The 26,161-nt window shown below is 36.1% G+C and overlaps 1 protein-coding gene across 24 annotated transcripts in view; it reads left to right on the top strand.

Moving 5' to 3' along the window:
- The window catches only part of LOC121318134 (neuronal cell adhesion molecule-like), a 97,528-nt gene that overhangs the window by 48,670 nt on the left and 22,697 nt on the right, over nucleotides 1-26,161 (top strand). For 15 of the 24 annotated variants that reach the window (XM_041254470.1, XM_041254477.1, XM_041254475.1 and 12 more), the window contains 9 exons: nucleotides 17,793-17,982; nucleotides 19,373-19,384; nucleotides 20,342-20,447; nucleotides 20,845-21,038; nucleotides 22,365-22,487; nucleotides 22,953-23,123; nucleotides 23,535-23,591; nucleotides 24,136-24,247; nucleotides 24,494-24,678. In XM_041254470.1, coding sequence (XP_041110404.1) covers nucleotides 17,892-17,982; nucleotides 19,373-19,384; nucleotides 20,342-20,447; nucleotides 20,845-21,038; nucleotides 22,365-22,487; nucleotides 22,953-23,123; nucleotides 23,535-23,591; nucleotides 24,136-24,247; nucleotides 24,494-24,678 — 1,051 coding nt within the window. In that variant the 5' untranslated portion in view covers nucleotides 17,793-17,891. The remainder of the gene's footprint in view (nucleotides 1-17,792; nucleotides 17,983-19,372; nucleotides 19,385-20,341; nucleotides 20,448-20,844; nucleotides 21,039-22,364; nucleotides 22,488-22,952; nucleotides 23,124-23,534; nucleotides 23,592-24,135; nucleotides 24,248-24,493; nucleotides 24,679-26,161) is intronic. The other 9 variants (XM_041254472.1, XM_041254490.1, XM_041254491.1 and 6 more) reach the window with 3 other exon arrangements.

Below are 26,161 nucleotides of genomic sequence, written 5' to 3'. Positions count from 1 at the left end.
CCTAAATTAGCTCAGATGTCACCAATCACTTTCAAAATCACACACCAAGTTAAGTGGCCTCCACCTGTGTTACATTGTAGTGATTCACATGATTTCAGGACAAATTTAGTAGTTCCTGTAGGTTCCATCTGCTGGTTAGTGCATTTCAAAGCAAAGACTCAACCATGAGCACCAAGGGGCAAAGTTGTTGAAAGGGACAGATCAAGGGATTGGTATAAAAAAATATCAAAGGCCTTGAATATCCCTTTGAGCACGATCAAGACGATTATTAAGAAGTGGAAGATGTATGGCACCACCAAGACCCTGCCTTGATTAGGCTGTCCCTCCAAACTGGATGACCGAGCAAGAAGGAGACTGATCAGAGAGGCTACCAAGAGGCCAAGGCAACTTTGCAAGAGCTACAGGCTTTTAAGGCCAAGACTGGTCAGTGTGCATGTGACAACAATATCCCAAACATTCCACAAGTCTGGCCTGTATGGTAAGGTGGCAAGAAGGAAGTGATTACTCAAGAAAGCACACCTTGAATCACATTTAATGTATGCAAAAACACAGGAGGTTCTGTAGTCATGGCAAAAAGTTTTGTGGTCTGACAAAACTAAAATGGAACTTTTTGGCCTAAATGCAAAGCGTTACGTTTGGTGCAAACCCAACACAGCTCATCACCCAAAGAACACCATCCCTACTGTGAGGCATGGTGGTGGCAGCATCATGTTATGGAGATGTTTCTCATTGGCAGGGACTGGTGCATAAAAGGGAAAATGAATGGAGGAAAGTACGGAGAAGTCCTTGAAGAAAACCTGCTGCCCTCTGCAAGAAAGCTGAAACTGGGACGGAAGTTCACCTTTCAGCATGACAATGACCCGAAGCACATAGCCAGAGTTACACTGGTGTGGCTAAGGAACAAAAAGGTAGATTTCCTTGAGGGCTCAGTCAGAGCCCTGACCTAAATCCAATCAAAAATTTGTGGCATGACTTGAAGATTGCTGTCCATCAACGCTTCCCAAGGAACGTGACAGAGCTTGAACAGTTTTGTAAAGAAGAATTGTCAAATATTGCCAAATCTTGGTGTGCAAAGTTGGTAGAGACCTATCCCAACAGACTCACAGCTGTAATTGCTGCCAAAGGTGCTTCCACCAAGTATTAACTCAGGGGGGTGGAGACTTATCCAATTATAAGTTTTTCCTGCACTGAAAGTTGCAGATATGCTGGAGCAACTTGGAAAATGTGTAAATGCACCAGTTTTACTTTATGGTACCATTTTGTATGTAAAATACACATTCATAATAGAAATTGCTAATGGGTTGTGTATGCTTTACCAGTTCACCAATTTTATGCCTTTACATTTTTTTCTGGGATTTCTTGATTTCATCCACAAGCCTTTTCCATTAAAGGCACGCAAAATTAGTCTATCAGAGATACAAAGAAGACAAGTGAGCAGAATATGAAAGGGAATGTAGAAATGCCTACTGGAGTTATAGTATTAGTTGTAGTTGTGTAAAGAAAGCCAACAGAACAATGAAAGGTTTTCAGAGCTCTGAACCCCAAAGAGCCCCTTTGATTTCATTTCCTGGCTCACAGATATTACCATTCAGTTCATTGAGACCTGAAAGCTCAGTGCTGGTGGGAGTTATGGACCTCCTCTGCTTTGACCCTTCAGAGGGGCAGGTGGAGCAAAGACTGAAAGATAATTGTAAAGGAGGAGAGCTCTTTTGTGAAGTTAATGAATGCAAAAGAAGGTGGAGCTTTTTCTTAACAAACAATGTCTGGTCTTAGGGAATATTTTCTCACAGGACCTTGTCATTGATAAATTACCAGTCACTTGTAAAGATTTGTTCAAAGCAGTAACTAAAAGAGAATATTCTGTCCAACATGTATGTTTGCCACCCTTCAGTCTTTATATAGATAGAAATATAACTGTGGTGCTTATTAATAGTTGTAATGTTTTTTTTTTTTTTTTTGTTTTTTTTTTTTTGCCTGTGTTTGTAATCCACTGCAAATCCACGATTGTCCTGGATCAGCTTGCTAACTTCTGTCTTTATTATTTCTCATTACAGGGGTGGTCCTTAAGTCTTTCACGGGCTTTCCCACCCATTTCTTTCCATCGGATGCCATATAACCTTTTGTGTCATGGTTTCCAGTATCAGGGGTGATCTTTCTGCCTTTTACTTGCTTTAGGCTTGGCAAGGCCTTAACAAATTGATAATGGAATGAACTTCTGTATGCCAGTGGGTTCTAGTCCCCCCCAGCACTGCCAGGAGTCAATCCAGCAAACTCCTGATGGTATAACTTGACCTGCACTCTAGTCTGGTGGCGCCTTTACTGAATTAGCCACTTGGGGGTTCTTTTTTTTTTCTTTAAAAAGAAACATTTTGAATTCGGTCGAGGAGGAACAACGTTATATACATACAGTATCTGTATATTAAGCAGCCGTTTGGATTTTTTACATATTTTACCACACTAGTTTTTAATGTGTTTTGTTTTGGCAGCTGAAAAGTTATTAAGCTAGATGTACCTGAATAACACTCTTTTGAAAGCCTTCCAGAAGGTTTCAGAATAATTAAACTATCAATATTCTTATACAGCAACATGACAGTAATACCAATAGAACACTGATTCAATGTTGACATATAAAAGAAAAAAATATAAGTTTCCATCTACCGGTTTTAATATTCACAGTACGATAAGCTATTAGCAGATTGTAAAACCTCTGATATACCCTCTGATAAAACTAGATCACAGCTAGTTGATGGTTGCATGCAGTGTATTCAGCTGAACATAGCAGCACAATGCAACAATACAGCTGGCGTTCGCTTGAATAGGATGCTGCTGACAATCTGCAGTTCGTAAAGCCCAGGAAAGCGAATGAGAGAATGGTTGTTGATTCAGGACAGTGCTGGAATGACAACACTGTGAATAGGTAGACATTTACTAATAAAAGGACTGATGTAATTTATTTTTACAGAGATGATATAAGAACTGCAGGAGTTAGGGTATTCACGATAAAGCGGTTAGTTGTGCTTTTAAAAGTTGTCACCCCAGGTAAGTGCTGTTTTAAGACATTTTTCAATAGGAAGTCTTTTGTTCAGCATAGTTTCTCATCACAAAACCAAGAAACAGGGCAACTTTACTATTCTAGTTTGCGTTTCTCAAAAATCGTAATGGCTGAATTCAGTTTTGAATACATAATTAATGCCAGCAACACAAAAAGAAAAGTAGTGCAAAGAGATCTTATGTCATTTACATGATTCACACTGAATTTCTTTGGCTCCAGACCTTTTGATTAACTCTGGTTCAATAATACTGCCTTATCTTTAAGTAGAGGCTACTTTGCTAGTCCATAAACAATGCCCTGTCTCTAGAGTTTGTGTTATTTTAATGCAGACTGTTTGTTAGTTTTGGTGGCTAGAAAGCCAGATGCTCCACGTATTAGTTGGCTTAATTTGTACCTGTTTTGTACCATCATTCTGTATAAGGTAATTATACTTTTCAAGCCAAGCTTATAAATATTAATATAATGTCTGGGCTTTTTCCCTGACTGCCTTTTAATATCAGTGCTGTATCATGTCACCTGTATTGACAGTAAGATGCTGGGTAGCTTCCACAATTTGAATCTCCTTTCTCTATCTGCAGTGCATCTGTTCATTGGACTGGAGATCTCCATTTGAGGTTTAGATCTCAAGGCCCTTGGCAGTCTACATAGCATTTATTACAAATGGAAAAGGACTGAAGCTACATAGTTTAACTGAACATTAGTTCATGACAACCCCACATTATTCTAGCATTTATTTAAATACATTGCTTTTGAGATCCACCTGGTTAGACCTTGCAGCCTTTGACATTAAATGTCTAGTCAAGGTGTTGCCATTTTGAAAGATACCACGCAGGTACTGTGGTACTACAGGTATGTATAAACAGATCCACCTGTGTGGAAGCAGGTTTAAAATACGTGTTTAGAATACTGTAGGTAATATAAATGAATGCATTGTTCCTTTCCTTAGCTCCAAACTCACCTGGCACTTTCCAAAATGTGTTTCTTTCACTGCTGTACCTCCAGACAAGCACCCCTTTTTGTAAAAAAACAGTTAAATAAAAAATAATGTTTGAGAGCTCTAGTAGACGAGGATGCATAGCTACAAAATTATAATATGTATTATTAAAGACATTGTATAATTAACTTGAAGGCAGAGTGGGCATTACCATCTATATACAATTTCTCTTAAGCCATGCATGAACTTAAGCCCCTAATCTGCCTGAGGTATATTGAATAGTTACATATAAAATAGGAATTCTTAAAGATTTAGGGAATGCAAATACATTATTTCTGATTGCATTTTAGGAAAACAGTATGCAAAGAAACTTCCTGTAAATCTAAGAAAGATTCTAGCCTCTTTGTCCATCGGTCAGTGCAGTAAGAGGCTTTGCACAGCAGCTTTTCTGCACTATATTTATTAAGGTCTTGGTAACTCACAGTGTTGACACAAAGGTTTAGTATTTGCTCACCATTTTTCCTTTAAAAAATGATTCCACGCTGTTCTAAAAAAAATCCTCTGTAAAGACTTGTAGACAAATTATATGCAAGTACAACCAGTTCAACAATTATCACGTGGTTTATTTTTTATTGAATCTTGACTGCAATGACTGTAGTTTATCTAGGTGTTAATAATAATGTGTTTGTTTCAAGTCCTGTTTGACACAAGCACAGTATTTTAGGCAAAGCATTTCCACAGGTTTTCGTGCAGTGTTTTAAAAGGGTAGGTTGTTATCATGGGATCCCTGGCAAAATATATGAGGATTGTGACGCAACAACGCAGAATTCCTGCTGACAGTATGGTTTTTAAATACATTTGACCAATTTTATGAGAAACTAACAAATAGAGATTTGGTATGTGCAATTTATGTGCTAGCTTTGGCATCCCTCAATATAGCAGCCTGCTTCACTTGTGGTTTTCTAACTGCCTCATACCAGATTAAACCGATCTAAAGGAATTGAAGATGTGCTCATTCATAGTCATGAGTCTTATTACTCCTTCACTCATTAGCCACTGGGCACCTGGTATGGGGATGTCACGAGGACGGCCGGAGTGGGTGGCATCAGACCAGAGCCAGGAAATAAGCAACGAGGGGTGGAGTTTGGTGGAGGTGAGCGAATGGTCTCACTCAGCATTTAATGAATGAACAGACAGACAGAAAATAAACAATTGTAACAAACAAAAACAGGACATGGCACATTCGCCAAAATAAACAGACAAACAAAACAGACTAAACAAAACATGCAGCTTTTATGCAGCTATACCGAGACTCGATTGCGAATCAGTCATTCAGTTGGAGTTGCGGTACAACTGCACGTGAATTAATAAAGTGCAATTTCCCGTGCTCACATATCATTACATTTTACTTGCATGTGAAGTGCTGTGCAATCCTCGTGACAAAATACAAATATACATTTTAAACACTCGTGTTACACAGACCCGTTTATATCCCGTGTACCAATGACTACACCAACATTAAACACACAACATATAACAGAAAATACACACAGGGGCAGGCACTTTGCCACAGGGGGTGACAAATGTTGTTGGCAAAGGAAATTGACAAGATTCAATATAGTATTTTAATCCACGATGAAGTTAACAGATGGCTAGAGACCCAATGCTGTTTGTCGTCACTCTACAATGGATTAGTGGCAGTACTGGTATGTATCTCTGGTCTTGCTCACACTAAAAATGTGATTCATTATGGTTTTCCTATCTGCACTACAGTATTGAAATTCCCTTCCATTCACAAAGATGTTTCACAAAGGTGTTTCTTTTTATTATCTTTTGTATGGTTTGATGAATTAAATGCAAGTTTGTAGTCATTACACTTCTTTTAGACGGTTACTTGCCAACATGAACATCATTATAATAATAATAATAATAATAATAATATTATTAATAATAATTATATAACTAATGATTAAAGCTTTGTGGATAGGGCAACTGTTTTTATATTTTATTATTGTGTGATTGTAGTGTTTGCTTGTGTTACTGTGGCCCAATTCCCACTAGTACACCCCTACTGCTGTGTGTTTGATATGCTTCATCCCAAAGGTTTGTAAAGTACTGTAGATCAATTATATTACATTTAAATGTGTTCCAAGGCAGATAAAATACCGTGTAAAATGTATTATGTATTTTTTGTAATAAAAAGGAAATATATGCCTGAGGGCTATCACATTCAAATTAATACTATGTGTTGCTGGAATTAGTTTTATGTACTATTTTCATTGAATGCTGTAGCGTCATTTATGTTGTCATTATACAGCAATTCAGCCCAGCTTCATGAATACTAAACAGCTTTCACTTAAAGCGTAACAATTAGAGCTTGCTTAATCAGAATTGCCCAAGAACAGGGAGTGTCACCGTACACACAAACACATACATAAACACTCAGTTTTTAAATGAGAAAGCTTTGAGAGAATGATTTATCAAGTGGCTGAATGATTTATCAAAAACTGTGTTACTGTTTTGTTGTGTTTTGCTTTACTTAATAAAATACACCTTAGATGTTTTGATTACTACTGCCTTAAAATCACGTTAAACTTTTACAAATTGAAAGATTAGATTGTTTGTTTTGTGTGGGAATCACCTGTTTTGAATATTTATTAGGGTACTTCTAATAATCTTACCCACTGGGCTTGCAGTTCTAATCAGCTGTCCATTCATATGTTAACTATACCGTTCATTTGCATACCATGCTAATTATGAAGAATAGGTGAAATCTACGATGGCACAACAAAAGGTGGAATGTCACTCTAGGACATGATTTTAAAATACTTTATTCCGTTACCAAGTTCACAAGTTAAAGTGTGTAAATTATTTACAAAGTATTAAGGCAAGTTAATCTAATATTACTTTAACATTGTTTACTGTGACATTTAACATGGTTCATTCAGTTTCAAAATGCAAAGCTTATCTGTGCCCTGGCCTCTTTTGAAAAGCAGCTTGTATGAGGCTAACAATTGTATAACACAACGGAAGATGTACAATCTATTGTATTTAAAAACAAGTCTAAGTATATCCATTTGAACCAATAAACTGGGCATCATAACAGCTGTCACCTGCATATCCCACAAAGCATTTCCGTGTATCGTTCCACAGTGACAATTGTTTTATTGGATAGTGAATTTCAATTATTTGAATGGACAATTGTTAAAGCTAATGTTGTGTTTTGTTTTTGTTTGTTTTTTTGAAGTGTTAATCTTGAAGGTGTTACATGTATCCTATAGTTTTTACACAGATTCCATATTTTAAAAAAAATGCTTATGTGTGCCCATTTTCAACTGTAGATACTTAACTAGAATGCCTGCATCCTTTTCTACTTCTTGTAGAGATCAAGGATTCAACTGAAACAGCATTGGTGAAATTATAGAAACCTTCAAGACAAGCAGCTGCTACACCCACAGAAATAGTTCAGAAATGTAGTTAATGATTCATATTAAGTGTTAGCTCGACATTGGGGGGGAAGAAAAAAAAAAAAAACAGAATCTGCTTTTCTTTAACTTTAAAGTTTGGTGCTCTTTACATGCATCATCTGATGGGAGTATATAGTTTACAAACAGCCAAACAAGTAATACAGTTCATAAAATGGACTTCAGTTCTGCTTGAAAAACTAGAAAATGTTGGTAACATTGTTAGTTATTCAGATTAGACTAAATTAGTACCTTGACTGCATGCAAACAGTACTATTGCATAAGGTTGACATGTATTAGTATTGTTGTTTCATAATAAAGTGTAATCAATTGGAATGTTTTGCTTGAACAGTGTCAAGTGTGTAGCTTTTATTATATACCTATATTAAAATTGTAAATGGTTACTTTATATAGGAGTGTATATAACAGCCTTTTTTAAAACTTTGACCCCTATATTTTTATTTGGTTTGCTTCTTTTGTTTGGTTTCTGAAGTTAGCATTTTTGATGCACTGATCCTAATTTACATGTGAAGTTTTATTTATCTTAATTATATATGGATTTTCATTGCTTACCTATGCTATGGTGATGCTGTGCGTTTCTATTGTAAATGTGTTTTAGTTTAGGTTACAAACTACGCCCGTTTATGTTTGGTTGTGTATCATCGTCCTACCAAGTTCATTTCCATTCTAAGTGACCTTGGTGTTCAATGTGGTGTTCGATGTGGCGTGCTTATTATGGTTACAAAACAAATTAGTCTGCTGATGGGAAATCCATGTGAAAATTGCTGTGGACTAATATACTGGGCTGAATTAAAGCCAGCCAAATGAATGAAGTGCCTTATTTTCAGAGTGACCATATTTATACAGCTTCAAATTTTTTTTTGTTAAATAACAACATTAATGTAATGTGTTTTGATAAGTGGTAGCATCTCTGAAAGGACACTTTACACTATAGTGCAGTGTTATCTGCAATGCTTATCATTTCCTTAGAGTTTAAACAACTTTAATCTTACCTAAACCTGTACGTACATTTGGTAAGAAGGGGCATAAGTCATGCAGTGTACCTCTATGTAAAATAATAGAAAGTGGGTGGACATTCTTTGTGACCTAACATTTTAATTACTTCAAAGCCATTCATATAATTGTTATAGTTCATATTGTAAATTGACCAGAATATTTGCTTGAGTATTGTTTAAAAATGGGCTATTCAAAAACCTGAATGAATATACTGTATGCTGTCAGTATGAAGGTTGATATGACCTGGTTTAACCTCGAAACAGGCACTGGGTTGGTTTAAGCCAGCATTTCTGAAGCGCTGTTTATATGATATTAATCCTGACAAAGAGGATCAGTAGTCATAACAATCGTTCAGAGTAAATTAAAAGACTCATTATTCTGAGAACTGCAATATGCAGATTCCACTAAACAAAGGGATCCCCTAAACCGCCTCAGAATTGTTTGATCCACATTCCTCAAGTATTTCAGTTCTGTCTATTGATCTCTACAATAAAAAGGTCAATGCTTAGTAGTCTTGCCATAGAACAAACCATTGTGTTCTGATTGATCTGGGATTTAAGTCACTCATCCCTAACACAATATTTTTTGTTCAGGTATGGATATCTTTCTCTATGTATGTACTGTATATACTGTATCACACACTTGTAAAACACATCTCCCTTTATTCTATAAGATCCACAGAGGCGTTCATTTAATAACTACAATAGATCCATCTGACTATTTCTAACTGTGACTGGTGAAGCAAAATATAGCAAAATACAGATGTGATAGGTGTTACAGAAACGTGGTTGTCTGAGAGTGATGGGGACGAATATAATATTTGTGGGTATACACTGTATAGGAAAGACAGGCAGGACAGAAGAGGAGGAGGGGTAGCGCTATACATAAGAAACAGTTTTGAAGCCCAGGTGTTAAACCTGGACAAAGAAAATAAACCTGAATCAATATGGGTCAGAATAACAAAAATTCAAAGGGCATAATAATAGGAGCATGCTATAGACCGCCAGATTCAGACGGTGAGCACAATAATCTGTTATACAATGACATTAGAAATGCGTGTAGCAAAGGAGAAGCCATACTAATGGGGGATTTCAACTTCCCCCAAATAAAATGGGAAAACCCGGTGGGTAGCACGAAGGATGAAATAGAAATGGTGGAAATGACAAATGACTGCTTCCTAACACAATTTGTCAAGGCACCGACTAGAGGGGAGGCATGCCTTGATTTAGTCTTTTCAAATAACGAAGATAGAATAACTAAAACAGAGGTCAAAGAACCACTGGCAAACTCAGACCACAACATGGTCTCATTTGAAGTGTTTTTTAAAACCCCAAAAGTAATGACTAAAGCTAAGGTTTACAATTTTAGAAAAGCAAACTATGAAGGTATGAAACAGAGACTAACAGAAGTAGATTGGAGTAAAATAGAGAAAACACCCACAGAAGAAGGATGGTTGTTCTTCAAAAATGTAGTACTAGAGGCGCAAAACAATTATATCCCTAAAGTAGACAAATCTAAATGTAAAACTAAATTGCCAAAATGGTTTAATAGATCAATTTAAAAAAATATTCAGCGAAAAAAGGCAGTTTACAGAGCATTAAAAAAGGACCAAAAAGAAAGTACGCAGAAAGAGTACACAGAACTGCAAATGCAGGTCAAAAAGGAAGTTAGAAAGGCCAAGAGAGAAATAGAAATGAACATGGCTAAGGGAGCTAAAACCAATTCCAAAATGTTTTTCCAATATTACAACAGCAAGCGAACATTCAAAGAGGAGATTAAATGTTTAAGAGATACAAATGGCAAAATCATAGATGAAGAAAAAAAATAGCAAATATATTAAATGATTACTTTTCACAAGATTTTACAAAGGAAGATACTGACAACATGCCCCACATGTCATCCAGTTCCTATCCAGTTTTAAATAACTTTAGCATAACTGAGGCAGAAGTGTTAAAGGGACTAGGAGCTCTTAAAATAAACAAATCCCCTGGGCCGGATGAGATTCTCCCAGTAGTACTCAAAGAAATGAAAGAAGTAATTTAAAAACCGCTAACCAAGATCATGCAGCAGTCTCTTGACACAGGGGTGGTACCGACAGACTGGAAAATTGCAAACGTAATACCGATCCACAAAAAGGGAAACAAAACTGAACCAGGTAACTACAGACCAGTAAGCCTTACTTCTATTATATGCAAACTTATGGAAACTATAATAAGATCCAAAATGGAAAATTACCTATATGGTAATAGAGTCCTGGGAGACAGTCAACATGGTTTTAGGAAAGGGAGATCGTGTCTAACTAACTTGCTTGATTTTTTTGAGGATGCAACATCGATAATGGATAATTGCAAAGCATATGACATGGTTTATTTAGATTTCCAGAAAGCTTTTGACAAAGTCCCGCATAAAAGATTAACTCTCAAACTGAACGCAGTAGGGATTCAAGGAAACACATGTACATGGCTTAGGGAGTGGTTAACATGTAGAAAACAGTAAGTACTTATTAGAGGAAAAACCTCAGAATGGAGTGTGGTAACCAGTGGTGTAATACAGGGATCAGTATTAGGTCCTCTGCTATTCCTAATCTACATTAATGATTTAGATTCTGATATAGTAAGCAAACTTGTTAAATTTGCAGACGACACAAAAGTAGGAGGAGTGGCAAACACTGTTGCAGCAGCAAAGGTCATTCAAAATGATCTAGACAAGATTCAGAACTGGGCAGACACATGGCAAATGACATTTAATAGAGAAAAGTGTACGGTACTGCACGCAGGAAATAAAAATGTACATTATAAATATCATATGGGAGATGCTGAAATTGGAGAAGGAATCTATGAAAAAGACCTAGGAGTTTTTGTTGACTCAGAAATGTCTTCATCTAGACAATGTGGGGAAGCTATAAAAAAGGCTAACAAGATGCTCGGATACATTGTGAAAAGTGTTGAATTTAAATCAAGGGAAGTAATGTTAAAACTGTACAATGCACTAGTAAGACCTCATCTTGAATACTGTGTGCAGTTCTGGTCACCTCGCTATAAAAAAGATATTGCTGCTCTAGAAGGAGTGCAAAGAAGAGCGACCAGAATTATTCCGGGCTTAAAAGGCATGTCATATGCAGACAGGCTAAAAGAATTGAATCTGTTCAGTCTTGAACAAAGAAGACTACGTGGCAACCTAATTCAAGCATTCAGAATTCTAAAAGGTATTGACAGTGTCGACCCAAGGGACTTTTTCAGCCTGAAAAAAGAAACAAGGACCAGGGGTCACAAATGGAGATTAGACAAAGGGGCATTCCGAACAGAAAATAGGAGGCACTTTTTTACACAGAGAATTGTGAGGGTCTGGAATCAACTCCCCAGTAATGTTGTTGAAGCTGACACCCTTGGATCCTTCAAGAAGCTGCTTGATGAGATTTTGGGATCAATAAGCTTCTAACAACCAAACGAGCAAGATGGGCCGAATGGCCTCCTCTCATTTGTAAACTTTCTTATGTTCTTCTTATCTTCTAAAAGAAGCAAATTAATTTTTAATTTTATCAATTAAAATTCAACAAGCAGCCCGGACCATTTATGTGCATTTAACATTGACTTGTGCTTGCCAGTAATGCAGTCATCTTTAGGTAAGCAGTCGCCTATTGAGAGAGTGCATGTTACATGTCAGTCAAGTTTAATTATGACTGTTTGTGTTGATAGATATTCCCATTTTTACATTCAACTGTTGTCTACAATTCCATTTTGCAATTGCAGTTTTGGCATACAGTGCAGTAAAATATTTAAGACATGAAGTCTGACAAATAAATCTGCAAAATGTTTTTTAAAAAGGAGTTTCAGGTTGAGACAGCAGACTAGAACAGTATGTATGCCCTTTTATGTCACCAGTGTGCATTACAGCTGTGTTGAATAACAGTAACAGGAATACATTAGAAACATTTTAAATGTAGGTTATGTCTTTTTTATGGATTCATTTATCATTATTAAAATGAAATTAAGTATATTTCCCGCAGATGAAATGATTATTGACTGGTGTTGCTGCTAATGCAATCTCAGTGGTCCTCATCTATCACTGGGGGACTGGCAGTCAAATTTTTAAAAAAAGTATTTTATATGTAAAGGAGAACATTATTACATCATGTGGCAAAGTGGTTGGTAAGGGGAACAGATGTCGCGGTGATGCGGTGCAGGAGTGATGAACAGACAACAGTGATTCAGTGAATAAGTGCTTTATTGCTCTTTTCCAGGTCTGGCGACCGTCAAAAATAATAAATCCCCAGCAATACACAACAATGTGTAAAGCACGGGGATAATGAAAACAAGGGCACAGTCCTGAACAAAAACAACGGTACGGTCACCAGTCCTGGGTGATCGAAAACGTGCAGGTGCTCAGTGCAGTGGTGCTCCGGATAGTGCTCTCCTTTCGACAGCTCCGGAGATGTGCGTTAACTGTCTAGTGCTGAATACAAAAACAGACAGTTACACGGACAGACACAACAATACAAAACACGAACACAATCCACTCTGAGAGCTCCTCTCTCAGTCCTTCTCTCTCTCCAATCGTTTAACCCAAACGAAGGAGAAGATCAGCGTTACCCTGGCCCCTATATGTAATCCCGCATGATATCGAGATAAACGGTTGCAGCTGCCTCTCGTTTACCTTTCAAATCAATACGGTCTTACAACAGAGTCGCGCTTTCCTCCAGGCAGACCCACTTCCCTGACCCGGAAACGAACTGTCAGGCCAGCCATTCCAGATACTTCTCCTTCCGTTCTTTAGCACCCTCACAGGTCGGGAGGAAGATTCATCACCAGAACTCATCTTTCCGTCACACATCATTACTAACTTTTCTCAGGTATCCATTCCGAGCAATAAATCGTATCACAGTTGCAATCTAATAACAGTGTGATCGTTTTAGAATACAAATGTTATGAAAACTCTTTCAATTAATATTAGTCCGACTGTTTGTATTATGAAACTGTTGAAGAAACTTCTTGAATATGTCCTTTTTAGACAATGTCCTTTTTAGAACCAAGTTTCCAAAAGTAATATAGTTGAATTTGCTTGAACTCTTCCCACACCGAAGAATTGCTCTAAAATATTGCTTTTACTGAAGCTTCTTGAAAAGCCTTTAAAACTTGCCTAACAGTTAGGCTTCATGTTCCCTGGACTTTAGATACCAGCGGAGAATACAATGATTGGGAAATTATTAATGTCCATAAATTACAGAGATTCAGTATGAACCTCTATTGACCTTAATTTTAGAGAGCTGTTATGCGGTGCACCAATCACAATTCAGGGAGCTTACACTTGCACACATAATGTTGTTGAAGCTGACACCCTGGGATCCTTCAAGAAGCTGCTTGATGAGATTCTGGGATCAATAAGCTACCAACAACCAAACGAGCAAGATGGGCCGAATGGCCTCCTCTCGTTTGTAAACTTTCTTATGTTCTTATTAGGCAGCATCCATCACAAGCACCCACCTATAGCCAATCATAACCAGTTTGATAGTCGATTTGAGATCCTTCATTCCTGATGATACTGGCTGTATTGTGACAGTGTTGTCTCAAGCCATACTGAATTCAATTAGATTAATGTGTTAGCAGGACTTTAAACCTGGCTTGATGGCGGTCTCTCAAGTGGTCTAGGACTGGAAGCACATTGAGACTAAACTTCAGGGCATTGCTGATGAGCATGTGCAGAGCAGAACGGATACAGTAATTCTCACTTCCTCTGACAGTGCTCTACCTGGTCTGTGTGACAAACATAAGACTATAAGTTGTCGATCGTTCTTATGATGAAGTAAAAATCACAAAAGTAAATTTGTTATTTTAGAAATAAACTATTGGATTGCTGCTTTTGAAAATAAAAGCCTGTGAGTACTAACATTAAGCAAACACATTCTAATTCAAATTATGTACTTTTTTTCTAAGTCTAGCAATGTCCTTAAAGCATGCAAGTCATATTAATACAAAAGTAATACACTTATTTGGATTGTAATTGCCACTTTTATTGGTATTACCATAAACAAAACAGGTGAACATATTTGGTTGTTTCTACCAGTGTTTTATTTTTTACTTCTGTATTTTGGGGGAGACAATAGGGATTGATATATATATATATATATATATATATATATATATATATATATATATATATATATCCCTCAGAATAAATTAATCTTTCAACCCTAAAGCTGTAAATTAATGGCTTGTGAAAACAAATCTAGTCATTGAGATGAAAGTAATTGGCATCATCCTATTGATGAGTTGGATAACAGTTTGCTTTATTGCATTGCAGCTGAATAACGTAACTTTCTAATGACTTCAATTGTGCTTCTCTAAATTGCATGTGGTAAATGTGGTAATAATCTATCATCATATATTTTTAAGGAACAAGCCATTAATATAATGTCATTGGGCGTGTGGTTATGGCAGTGCATAGTGAAAAAAGCAATCCAATCCAGGGCCCAGAAAGAACCAATTTCTCAGTTTTTAGGTGTAAACAACTGTGGACAACTGTGAACAGAGTGGAGTTAGACTGTGAGTGTCCTTATCTTCTGTTTGTATTCTTGAAATTAATTGTAACTTTATTCCAGAGAAATCATAGTATGTTTGAGTAAACCAGCACTGTGTAACATCTGCAGAGGCATTTCAGGCAAACCTTTGTTTCCTCTCTTGTTTACAGATCATTGAGCAAAAGGTATTTTCTGTAAAACACAATGACAGAGTACATTTAGCAAATATAGTTTAAGAACCACTTTTTTTTTCTTGTACAAACCATGGAAGAGGTTACGTAGAACAGATGGGTTAGTAAACTGTGGCTGTTGTATTTATTTTGAATTTAAGAATATGTTATTAGCACCAGATTTTATATATGCAATGTACGGCTTTAAACAACTGTCAATTATACTACTTTGGAACAGCCATTTCTGGTACTTAATTATTTATCATAGTGATTTACAGAAAGTTCAGTACTCTAAATAATGTAAGTAAAGCAAGCCCATTTACTTGGGGGAAGCCAGAAACAACATGTCATTGGGGAAAATGCTGCTGTAGGCTTGAAATGTTAACTCTTTGAAGACTAGATTGCGTTTAAAAACAAGCTTCATTGCTACAGTATTTGGACACTACAGTACTCTGTCCCAATATGCCCTAATACGTATTGGATGGTAATATGATATGTAAGGCTTGCATCCACTTCCATTTTGATGTATGTAGTTTTTTGGAGACTGTAGTATACATATTTGAATCGCTGACAGGCATTTCATATGGAAAGGTTTTACACAGTAAAATGATGCACAAGACACAGTTGTGTACATGTTAAAGCTTCATGATGCAGTTCATTTAATCACTACATTAAACGAGCTCAGTGAATCTGCATTCCCTTCCTGATTTTCTGGAATCTCTTTTCTACCACTGTATGCAAATAGTCTGTATTGTTAAATGCACTGCATACTTGCATGCAGCAAATGCTGTCTCTGAAGAACATCCTTAAAATGATAGTATATGATAGTTAACTGTGACGTTTCGTCTGAGACTACATTTATCTCTTTGGGACAATACAGAAATGGCATTTACGATGCCGGTTTTGTGAGGGGATAGTGGGATCAGTCACTCTGAACTACTGATTTGCCATCATGCACAAAATCACACAAGCACATTTGTTTAGAGCTTCAGTGAGTAGATTAAATTGCACTCAGCAATATATATATATATTTAAAGAATAAAAAATAGCTGCTTAAAGGAGGTTGTGTGGTTCAGTAGTTAGAGAAATGGGCTTGTAACCAGGAGGTCCCCCCCATTCAAATCCCAGCTCAGCCGCTGACTCATTGTGTGACCCTGAGCAAGTCAATTAACCTCCTTGTGCTGCGTCTTTCAGGTGAGACGTTGTTGTAAGTGACTCTGCAGCTGATGCATTGTTCACACATCCTAGTTTCTGTAAGTCGCCTTGGATAAAGGCATCTGCTAAATAAGCAAATAATAAAACAGACCCTATAACTTATATCTGTGACACATACTGGATTATTAAGGCAAAATAAAATAGGATCTTACTTTTAAAAACAACATTATCGTCTGCTTAGTCAGTTCAAAGACTGCACAAAGTAAATTCTATCGCCCATTCTTTTTAATTGTGTTACTGTTTTAATTTTATAGTTAATACAATTCAAGGATGATTTAATCAGACAACAACGGGGCAAATAGCCCTGTACAATATTTTCATTGTTCAATATGTGCTGACAATATGTATGAAACAAACTATTTCTCAGCTTATAATATCTGTTTAATTAAAGGGTTTTTTTTTTTTTCTAAAGGTTTTGTTTCTAACATTTCTAATGATAATTGAGCTTGTTAAACACATACCTCATATCTCATAACCTGTTCCCATCTCAACACATACTGTTGGAACTGTATTGTTGAGACAATTTAAGACCAAAATAAAGTACAAATCTTCAGTGATGTTGATGGTAAACACCAAAGAATGTGTGTTTATTACTTTTGACTGCAGCACTGAAGCTCCAAGATATTCTTTGATACTGTAAATGTTTGACAAGTGCCAGTGAAATACCATTGTAATGCCAGGTTGTTGGGCTAAAGAAACCAATGCGGTACTATTCTGCCGGGTCTATGACAATTTATCACCAACAATTCATCACGAGCAATTTATCACCAGCAGTTCATCACCAGGTACAATTAATCACCAATGACAATTCATCACGGAGGGTACATTATCATATCACAGCTGTTTAAAACGCTACAGGTGAAAATGACCGGTGCAGCGCTTGTAGGTAGTTTTTGTAATTTCGGCGCTTCTAGTGTTAAAATAAAAGGTTTGAAAAGCAAACTTGTTATTTTTGTTTTGGGTATTTTTGCTTGTTTGTTTGTTAGTTGGGTGGTCACATTATGGGTTTTATTTATGTAATTTGTAAGTGAATATGTACTATATCTGTCATTTATTATTTATTATAGCTCTATTTGTTTTTAGCACAGCTTTTATTATATATTGTGGCTTTAATCGGTGAGTTATTGTTCGTGATGAATTGTCACTGGTGATGAATTGTTGGTGATGAAAAGTGCATGTCAAATTGACAGGATACCTGCTCTTGCAGAGGCTCATACAGTATATTTGCCCCCCTATACAGAACCATTATCAATGTAGTGCCAAATGCCACTGAAGACCATTTGAAAAAGGGAAGACTTTGAAAATTGCATGGAGATATGTGCTTCTTTTTAATTATTATTTCTAGAAGCCTCTTTTCCCTGACTCCCAGTGATGTGGTTAGTTCTGCCTGCAGTATTAATCATAGACTGCTCTTTTCTCTCTTCAGCTGGCGGATCTACTGGATGTGCTGAATCCTGAAGGTATAGTCCTGATTCAGGAAAGAAGAGGGACTTTCTCAGTGGGAGGCCACTAACAGTATTACAAAATGCTGAGGAAGAGATATCTAATCCCTGCTGGAGCTCCATTGATTCTTCTTGTGTGTCATTTAATTACAGCCTTGGATGTACCGCTTGATCGTAAGTTACACATTAATTAATAAACAAAAAAAGGTTGTAAACACAAAATGCATTTGTAACTGGTTTAAATGCAGTTGCTATTGTAAGGGTAATTTTCCAAATATAATTTTTAAAGAAAGAAAGTGTCAGAGGAACAAATATGAGGGTGTGAAATGAAGGAGTTGAAATGTTGATATTTTAATAATCCAAATTATACTATATCAATAAAGACTAGCTGCAATAGGATTCAAACTTGTCAGTGTAGAGCTCAGCGCAAAGTATGGGCAACTCACATTGAAAAATCTCTTCAGACAGTGCTTTTTTTTTTTTTTTTTTTAAATCTATTTAGCCAGTGTTGCTTTACAGCAGGACTATAGACTAGCTCAAAGACCCTGATTTAAGATTCAAATAATATTACCACATATCTTTTTGGGTGCTTCATTATACAGCATCAGCCTAGGGATATACTGGTACTCTTTGATCCTGCTGTTTGTATGCTGAGGAAATGTTTATATAGAAATATCATTGTTATATATATATATATATATATATATATATATATATATATATATATATATATATATATATATAGATAATGTTGACATGCTTTTCAAGTTCCAAGGTCTAGTTTTACATTTCCAGTGTTCAAGCTTTACGCCTTTTTTTTTTTGTCCAATTAGCCCACATTAGTCAATGCCCCTGCAATGTAGGAATTTGCAGTATATTTGAGTGTATAAAAAGCAAGACATGGTGGCTAGAATGAGCGAAATAAATATTTTAAAAGCAGCAATATGCAACAGAGCAACATGAATCACTGACTGTAGAATCACAGTAGGACTGGTATCTGTTTTAACTCTTAAGACTATTTGGTCCCAGCACTGAATACAGGAACATAAGGAACTTAACATGTGCTTTAGTATTGACTAGACAGGTACAGTACAGTCTTATCTTTGTTAGTCACTGCTACATAACTAAAACTATCAAAATTGAATTTTGGAACTTAGGTTTTTACCCTCATTTCAGTGGTTACCACTAATCTCATCTCATTAGCCAATATAATTAAGTACCTTCTGAGAGTTACTGTGGTTAGAAGTTGAATTGTCATTGTTTACTAGAGTAACATTGAGCAACAAAGGTACCATGTGGCTAAGGCCTAAGTTTACTCTTCCATGTGGAATTCTTTTGGCCTACAGATTTAGCAGCATCTCATGCACATTTCATTAAATACTTAACACTGTTCAGTACACTAAGTATATTTTGAAAACTGTGCACATTAAACTTAATGAGTAACCCCAGTTTTAAGGAAATATTTACCATATGCTTATAAGTTATTGCTTCCTCTAAACTAACATCTGGTTTTCTTTAATCTTTGTCTACCAATTGTTTTGCTGATTCCTGGGGGGGAAAAAAGTCCTGGAAGGATGTAAGTTGTTGTTGTGCAGTGTGGCGATGTGCATGTAAAGGCTTGTGCAACTTCATGTTGTTGTTTGCTGTTTCTGTGCACTGTGCTGATGTGGAGTTGTGTGGAATTTGCATGCACCCCAGTGTGTGTGTTTTTTTTTTACTTTGGCTTTGCTTATTGAATACCTATGTATTAGATTTTAATTTGACATTGTAATCAAGATATGAATTCCTAACAAGCATATTTCGTATTCTCTTACTTCTGATCACAACAAGGCTGTGGATTCTGTCTGGCATTTCCACTTATGAATTAAAAGATAAATAATGCATTACTAAATAGAGCAATTGGAAAGCTTTGTTTCAGCTCAGTAAAGAAAGCAAGAATCTGGAACCTGGGGTAAAATGACTGCATCTGGTGCTACCGATGCAAAGCAAGACTATAGATTTTCTTAAAGCTCTGGTCAGTGACCATTTTTGCGAGGCTTAATAGTAAGCAAAATACTGTAACTCAGTAACTCAGGTTCCATCATTGCCATTGAACCCACTGCTTTAATTAGGTAAAAGACTGTGAAATATGTTAACTAGGACCAGTAGTAGCAAAATAAAAAGTGACAAGCATTCAAAGGTAGACAAGCATACAAAGGCTGCATTTACATGCTCTTGGAGTGTAATTACTGTGTTGTTAAATTATTACAATTATATCTGGGCTTCAAAATGAAGCCTACAGATGGCTTGATGTATTGGTGAATATAATTACGGACTTGGTGCTTTCAAGCAATACAATTTGTATTGGCTCAGCACATGCTCTTCTATAATTTGTGTTGATTTTGAGATGACATATACATGTGTGCTCCGTGCTGACTCGGTATTGCTGTCAGTGATAGGTTTCCCATACTTATTTGTAAGTCAACAATTGTGGTGGCATGTTGGCAGTTGCCTCATACATATTCCAAGTCTAATACTATTGTCTTTGATACAGTGCAACAACCACCCACCCTTACTCACCAGTCTCCAAAGGACTACATAGTAGACCCGAGAGAGAATATTGTTATACAGTGTGAAGCAAAAGGGAAGCCTACCCCCAGGTAAGTATCATGGATATGACACGCAATATTGTTCGTTTTTGCACTTCTGCAATGTCTGGACCTTTGATTTTGTTTAGTTTTTTTCAAAACAAGAAATAAGCCACAAGACAAAAAGCGATATAGATAGATAGATAGATTGATAGAATCAATTTGCCATAGGATTACTTTCTAATTATGGTGTTTCTTAAAGGGGCTTTTACAAGATACCAAAAAACAATTATTACTGTCTGCAATTATTTAATGCTAACCTACCTAATTTTATTTTTAAATTGGGTCTAAACAAAATTAAGCATTGAAAAATGTATTGCAGAGTATTGAGCATATTAATACAGTGAGAATAATGATGTTATTTTTTGTGTTTAATTGACATTATAATTTCTTTTTTTTTCATGCACAGCTTTTCCTGGACAAGAAATGGAACACATTTTGATATAGACAAGGATGCCAGAGTAACAATGAAGCCCAATTCAGGAACGTTGGTCATTGACATCACTGGTGGTAAAGTCGAGGCATATGAAGGGGTGTACCAGTGCACTGTAAGAAATGAACATGGAACAGCGGTTTCTAACAATATAATCATAAGACAGTCCAGTAAGTCACCACTCTTTTACAGAGTTTACAATGCAAGTCTAAGCCAGCCAACTATAACTTTGTCATACTCATAACTTGTCTGTTTTTGTGAAACACCTTTACATTTTTTGCATTAGAATTTTGTATGTCTGTTTTCTGTTGACCTGGTTAGTTCATCTGTAATTCTTTTCTTTTCTCTTTTAAAAAAAAAATATTTGTAATCATCAAATTCATCTATCTAGAAGGTAAATGTACAGCCTACCTGTGAAATCTGCATGAAATCTGTATACATGTTCCTATATTAATGTTTTCACTCCTTTGTTCCACCCACCATTTCAAGACTTTGTGATACAACATGTGATTTGAAAATGTTTCATCCTCTGTGGTTTATCTGGTTTGTTTTGTTCTCTGTTAAATGCATACGTTCTGCTGTTAGGTTCCATCAATATATCATTCAACGTAGCACTTACAGAACTTAAAGGAGCATGTCAGGTGGCTCTTATTAGAGTTAACAATATTATAAATATATGTGTAGTTCTTTGTGTTTTATACTTCAACATGGAATATGCAAGTTGTTTAAAGGCAGTAAAGACAAATCCCTTATGGAACAAACACATATTTTTAATATATGGTAGAAAAGTATGATCTTATTACTTTTCATATATAGAAATTGGCCCCTTTTTTATATATTTAAAATATATTTTAGTCTATAATCCATACATTTATTTTATATGGATTACAGCCTAATGAAAATATATGATGCACCATATATTTTCATCATATAAGTAAATATGTGGATTACAGACTAAAATATATTTTAAATATATCCCATATATTGTAACTACATAAAAAAGGGGCCAATTTCTGTATATGAAAAGTATAGGGATCATACTTTTCTAACATATATTAAAAATTTGTGTTTGTTCCATAAGGGAGTTGATAAGTTCCTGGTATGAAGTCACTTCATGTGATGCATCTTAGTTTCACACAAATGGTATAGCTGTAATCCAGGTACATGGCCTTCAAAACAAGAAGTGACTAGATAACAGGTACAAGAACAAGTACAACAAATCTACCAAAAGACCTTCAACACAAGAAAAGGAGACCCATGATATTGCTGCTAATAAGATGTGAATAAAACCTCACTTAGCACCTCTTTAAAAAATAAACACTGAGTTACATTTGTTTTTAAATACACATTGCCTTGTTTGTTTATCTTCACAATCCCTAGGAAGAGGTTGTCAAAGGCATTCAGAATATTAGTGAATACAGAACAGGTCTGGAATTTAAACAGGTTACTGTATGAGTGAATATTGACAAAAGATTAATTTTGTTTCTGTTTCATAGGGTCCCCCTTGTGGTCTAAAGAAAGAGTTGACCCTATTTTAATCCAAGAGGGGAACTCGCTGATACTTGAGTGTAGACCCCCAGCGGGTCTTCCTCCACCCATCATATTCTGGATGGATAACTGTAAGTAATGTCCAGACGGAACTCATAAACCTCCCCCTCAGCATCTATGTGTTTCTGTATGTCAGCTAATTGTGTTAAGTCAGACATAACCGTGAAATATGATTGTAGACTCAATTGATTTTGTTGATGTTTCAATCACAAGCAGATTATTCACGTTTAAAAAAATACCAGTTATGAGCATTTTTTCACTAATGCACCCTAATTACAAGACTGAAAGTAGGATAAGAGCTACTTGATTTCCAGTAATGGGCAGACTCCTAGTGTATTTCGCTTAGTCAGGTGGTTGAATCTACTATTAAAGGGCACTTAGGAACAATATTAGTTATCTATGCTGACACAGAAATAGTTTTCCAGATGTTACCCTATAGGCTACATGTATATGGTTTCTATAAAACTGTTATACACTATTTCTCTTTTTAGATTTTCTGTAAAACTGCTCCCAGTTTACACTGTTTTCCTGTTTAGATTTTCAGAGACTGAAGCAAAGTGAGAGAGTTTCCCAAGGCCTGAATGGAGACCTCTATTTCTCTAACGTAAAAACAGAAGACACTCGAAATGACTATATTTGTTATGCCAGATTTAACCACACTCAAACTATACAACAGAAACAACCAATTTCAGTGAAGGTTTTGTCCAGTAAGTACCATTTCCAACTGCTTTCATCTCCACAGAAATAAGCCTTATGACAAAACATGTTATGTTAAATAAAAACAAAAAAGTAAAAATTAATGTTTTTAATTGACCACCTTTTAAGCACTTTTGCTTAAAGTCTTCAGTTAAATGTCTTGTACTTTTACAATGTTATATGTGTATGCATTATTAACCATGCCTGTGAAGAAGTGGAACCTGATGTAGCCTTTCCCTTCTCCAGATACCTTATGTAGGAGCAGTTTATTAGGTGGGGGTTCTTTTTAATATTTGGGATTTACCTTTAGTCAACATTTTGAAGTTAGAAGCACTTGTCACCCCGAACGTTCCTGATTTCTGAAGCCAACCTGATTTCTTCCCCACTGCTTTGCATGCTTATGATTTTTTGTTGATTTACAGTGGATGCAATCAATGAGACTATTGCAGCTTTTTTGAATGACACTGAATTTTATAGTGGTGAGTTCTGGCGAACCCTAGTGATAACCCAGTAGCCTAACAACAGTAGAACTAGATAACTAACCTCAACCCTCCATGCACTTTAACACCCCTGTTCCATTACAAATAAATATGCAATCCTAATATTCTCATCTATTCCCAAAAAATGATAATTGAACATGGAAGGAAAGCACTGTAATCACCATAAATTATCTCCTTTCTCATTTTCTTTTTCAGTTTAAAGTGACTGTTGTTGTAGCATTTATAGACATCCATTGAACAATTCCTGTTGTATGAAAAACTGTGTCTGTTTATAGCACAACCGTGTACCTTATGGGAATACAGTAACTTACAGCAATTTGGATCTGAGTAATCAAAACTGCTAGAAGCACCTTACTGGAAATTTTGCAGTAGGAATTTGTAGAGGTCACTGCTCACATCTTTCATTAAGAGTGAGCGTGGAACAAAGCGTGGATTGGCTTGTCAGAAATAATGGAGCTGTAAGCGTTAGCAAAATCCTGATGAAATAGATTGACTTTTCTGATGCTTTCATTAAATGTTTTAGATAGCCCAGCAGGGGAGAGACGCCCAACATTTATGATTCCAAAAGGACGAACAAGCAATAAACTGGTATTGAGAGGACACGTGCTCAAGCTGGAATGCATTGCAGAAGGGCTGTAAGTGATCACAGTACAAGTTAGAATTTTCAGTTTAGCACAATTTACATTGGACCAGTGTGTTACTGTTATGTCAAGTCTGTCACTTTGATATTGTAGTTTAAATGTGTGTGCATCTGATATCCAGTTATATATCTTGTTTTGTAATATGCTGCTTGCTGCTTAGTAGTAATATTCAGTAACTGTAAAAGAAAAGAAAAGAAAAAATAAAAAAATAAGGTTGAATTAATTTTCTCTTTTCTAAAGGCCAACACCAGAAATTCACTGGAGGAAAGAAAGTGGAGAACTACCAAGCAAGAGGACTTTTCATGAAAACTTTCAGAAGACACTGAAAATTATTGATGTCACAGAGGCAGATGCTGGACTCTATCGCTGTGTTGCGAAGAACAGTTTAGGCTCTATACACCACATTATAAACGTTACAGTAATGGGTAAGCGATGCATTTTTTAATGCATGAATTAGTTTACATTCCCCACAAAATATATAACTTTTTCTAACCATTTAAAAAAAAAAAAAAAAAAAAAAAGTACTTTCAGAAACAAAATGAGCATTTCTCTTCTCCAGTGTGTGGAAGCTATCAAAAAAGCAAACACAATGCTATCTAGCTAAAAGTGTAGAGTAGAAATCCTAGGGATTATATGACTGAGCTACAAAGATAGGCTGAAAGACCTGAATCTATTTAGCCTGGAACAAAGAAGAATGAGGGGACATGATTGATGTCTTAAAAATCTTAAAAGGAGTTAACTGTTTAAGTTCAGTACAGAAACCAGGACCAGAGGACAGTTGAAAATTAGGTGGAGGTAGACTTAAGACAGAGGGAAGGAAACACTTCTTCACAGAGAGAGTGGTGAGGGTATGGGATTGGTTGTTGAGGCAGAATCACTTGAACCTTTTAACTCCCAACTTGACAAAGTTTTGAGATCAGTCGGCTACTAAGAACCGGACGAGCTTAGAGGAGCCAAATGTATTGTTATAAAATGAATTGCTTAACCACATGATAAAACACTATTGTACCCCCATAAATGCAGAGTTACTCATATATTATGTAGTTGAGGAAGATTATTTGCCACTCCTTTTATATTCCTTTTAAATAAATACGATTATGGTTATTAAAATAGGCAAACTATAGCAGAAGAATGCAGCTAAGCCTGGTGCCATGGCTCTAGCAGCTGTAGTCAGACTGGAAGGCGTTTAGGACATCTACTTTAACAATCCAAGGATTTCACCAGAGAATGTTTGTGTAATGCGGGTTCATAATAGGAATTAATCCATGCTAGATCTTAACAGTGCATTAAAGTACTTCTAGCCCAGTCTGAAAGGAAAGCACCAGCAATGCAATTGATCATATATAGATAACTTTTAATCGCAAGTGGCAGTAATACAGATAGAAAATAATGTTGAATGAGTTATAATGTGGTGCAAAATTTTTCTTGTGATTTGGGAGTTCATCCAGTCAAGACCAATTCTGCAAGCACTCTGCGAGGTTAATAATGCTAGGAGCAACAGTACTATCTTCTCTGAACAGATTTACCATGTAAAAACATACCAACAGTGCATTATATTGGAAACAAACTATCTTGAGACATACCCTAGTGTTGTGTGGTTTGGATAAAGAATGCTTGTTATCTTGTTTACTAGTTCTTGCTTGCAGCCCTTTACTATGAACAAAAGGATGTCTTCCAGGTTCTCTCCTGTCTGTAGTTTTCTCTATGTATATTTTAAAATAGGTATAAATAAAGGGGACAGCACTGATTTTCAGTTATGTATGATGGAGATGTTTTAAAGTATTCCTGGGAATATTCTAACCATCTTTTATATTGAACACTATAACAATAGTGAAATAAATAGAAGATACTTCATGAACGCCCATGGAGTACTGAAGTTATTCCAAAAAACAGTTTTTTATGGTTGTC

Source organism: Polyodon spathula, chromosome 7 (assembly GCF_017654505.1).
Source record: "Polyodon spathula isolate WHYD16114869_AA chromosome 7, ASM1765450v1, whole genome shotgun sequence".
NCBI lineage: Eukaryota > Metazoa > Chordata > Actinopteri > Acipenseriformes > Polyodontidae > Polyodon > Polyodon spathula.
Note: the sequence above shows the minus strand (reverse complement) of the source record. Positions and strands in the feature narration are given on the sequence as shown.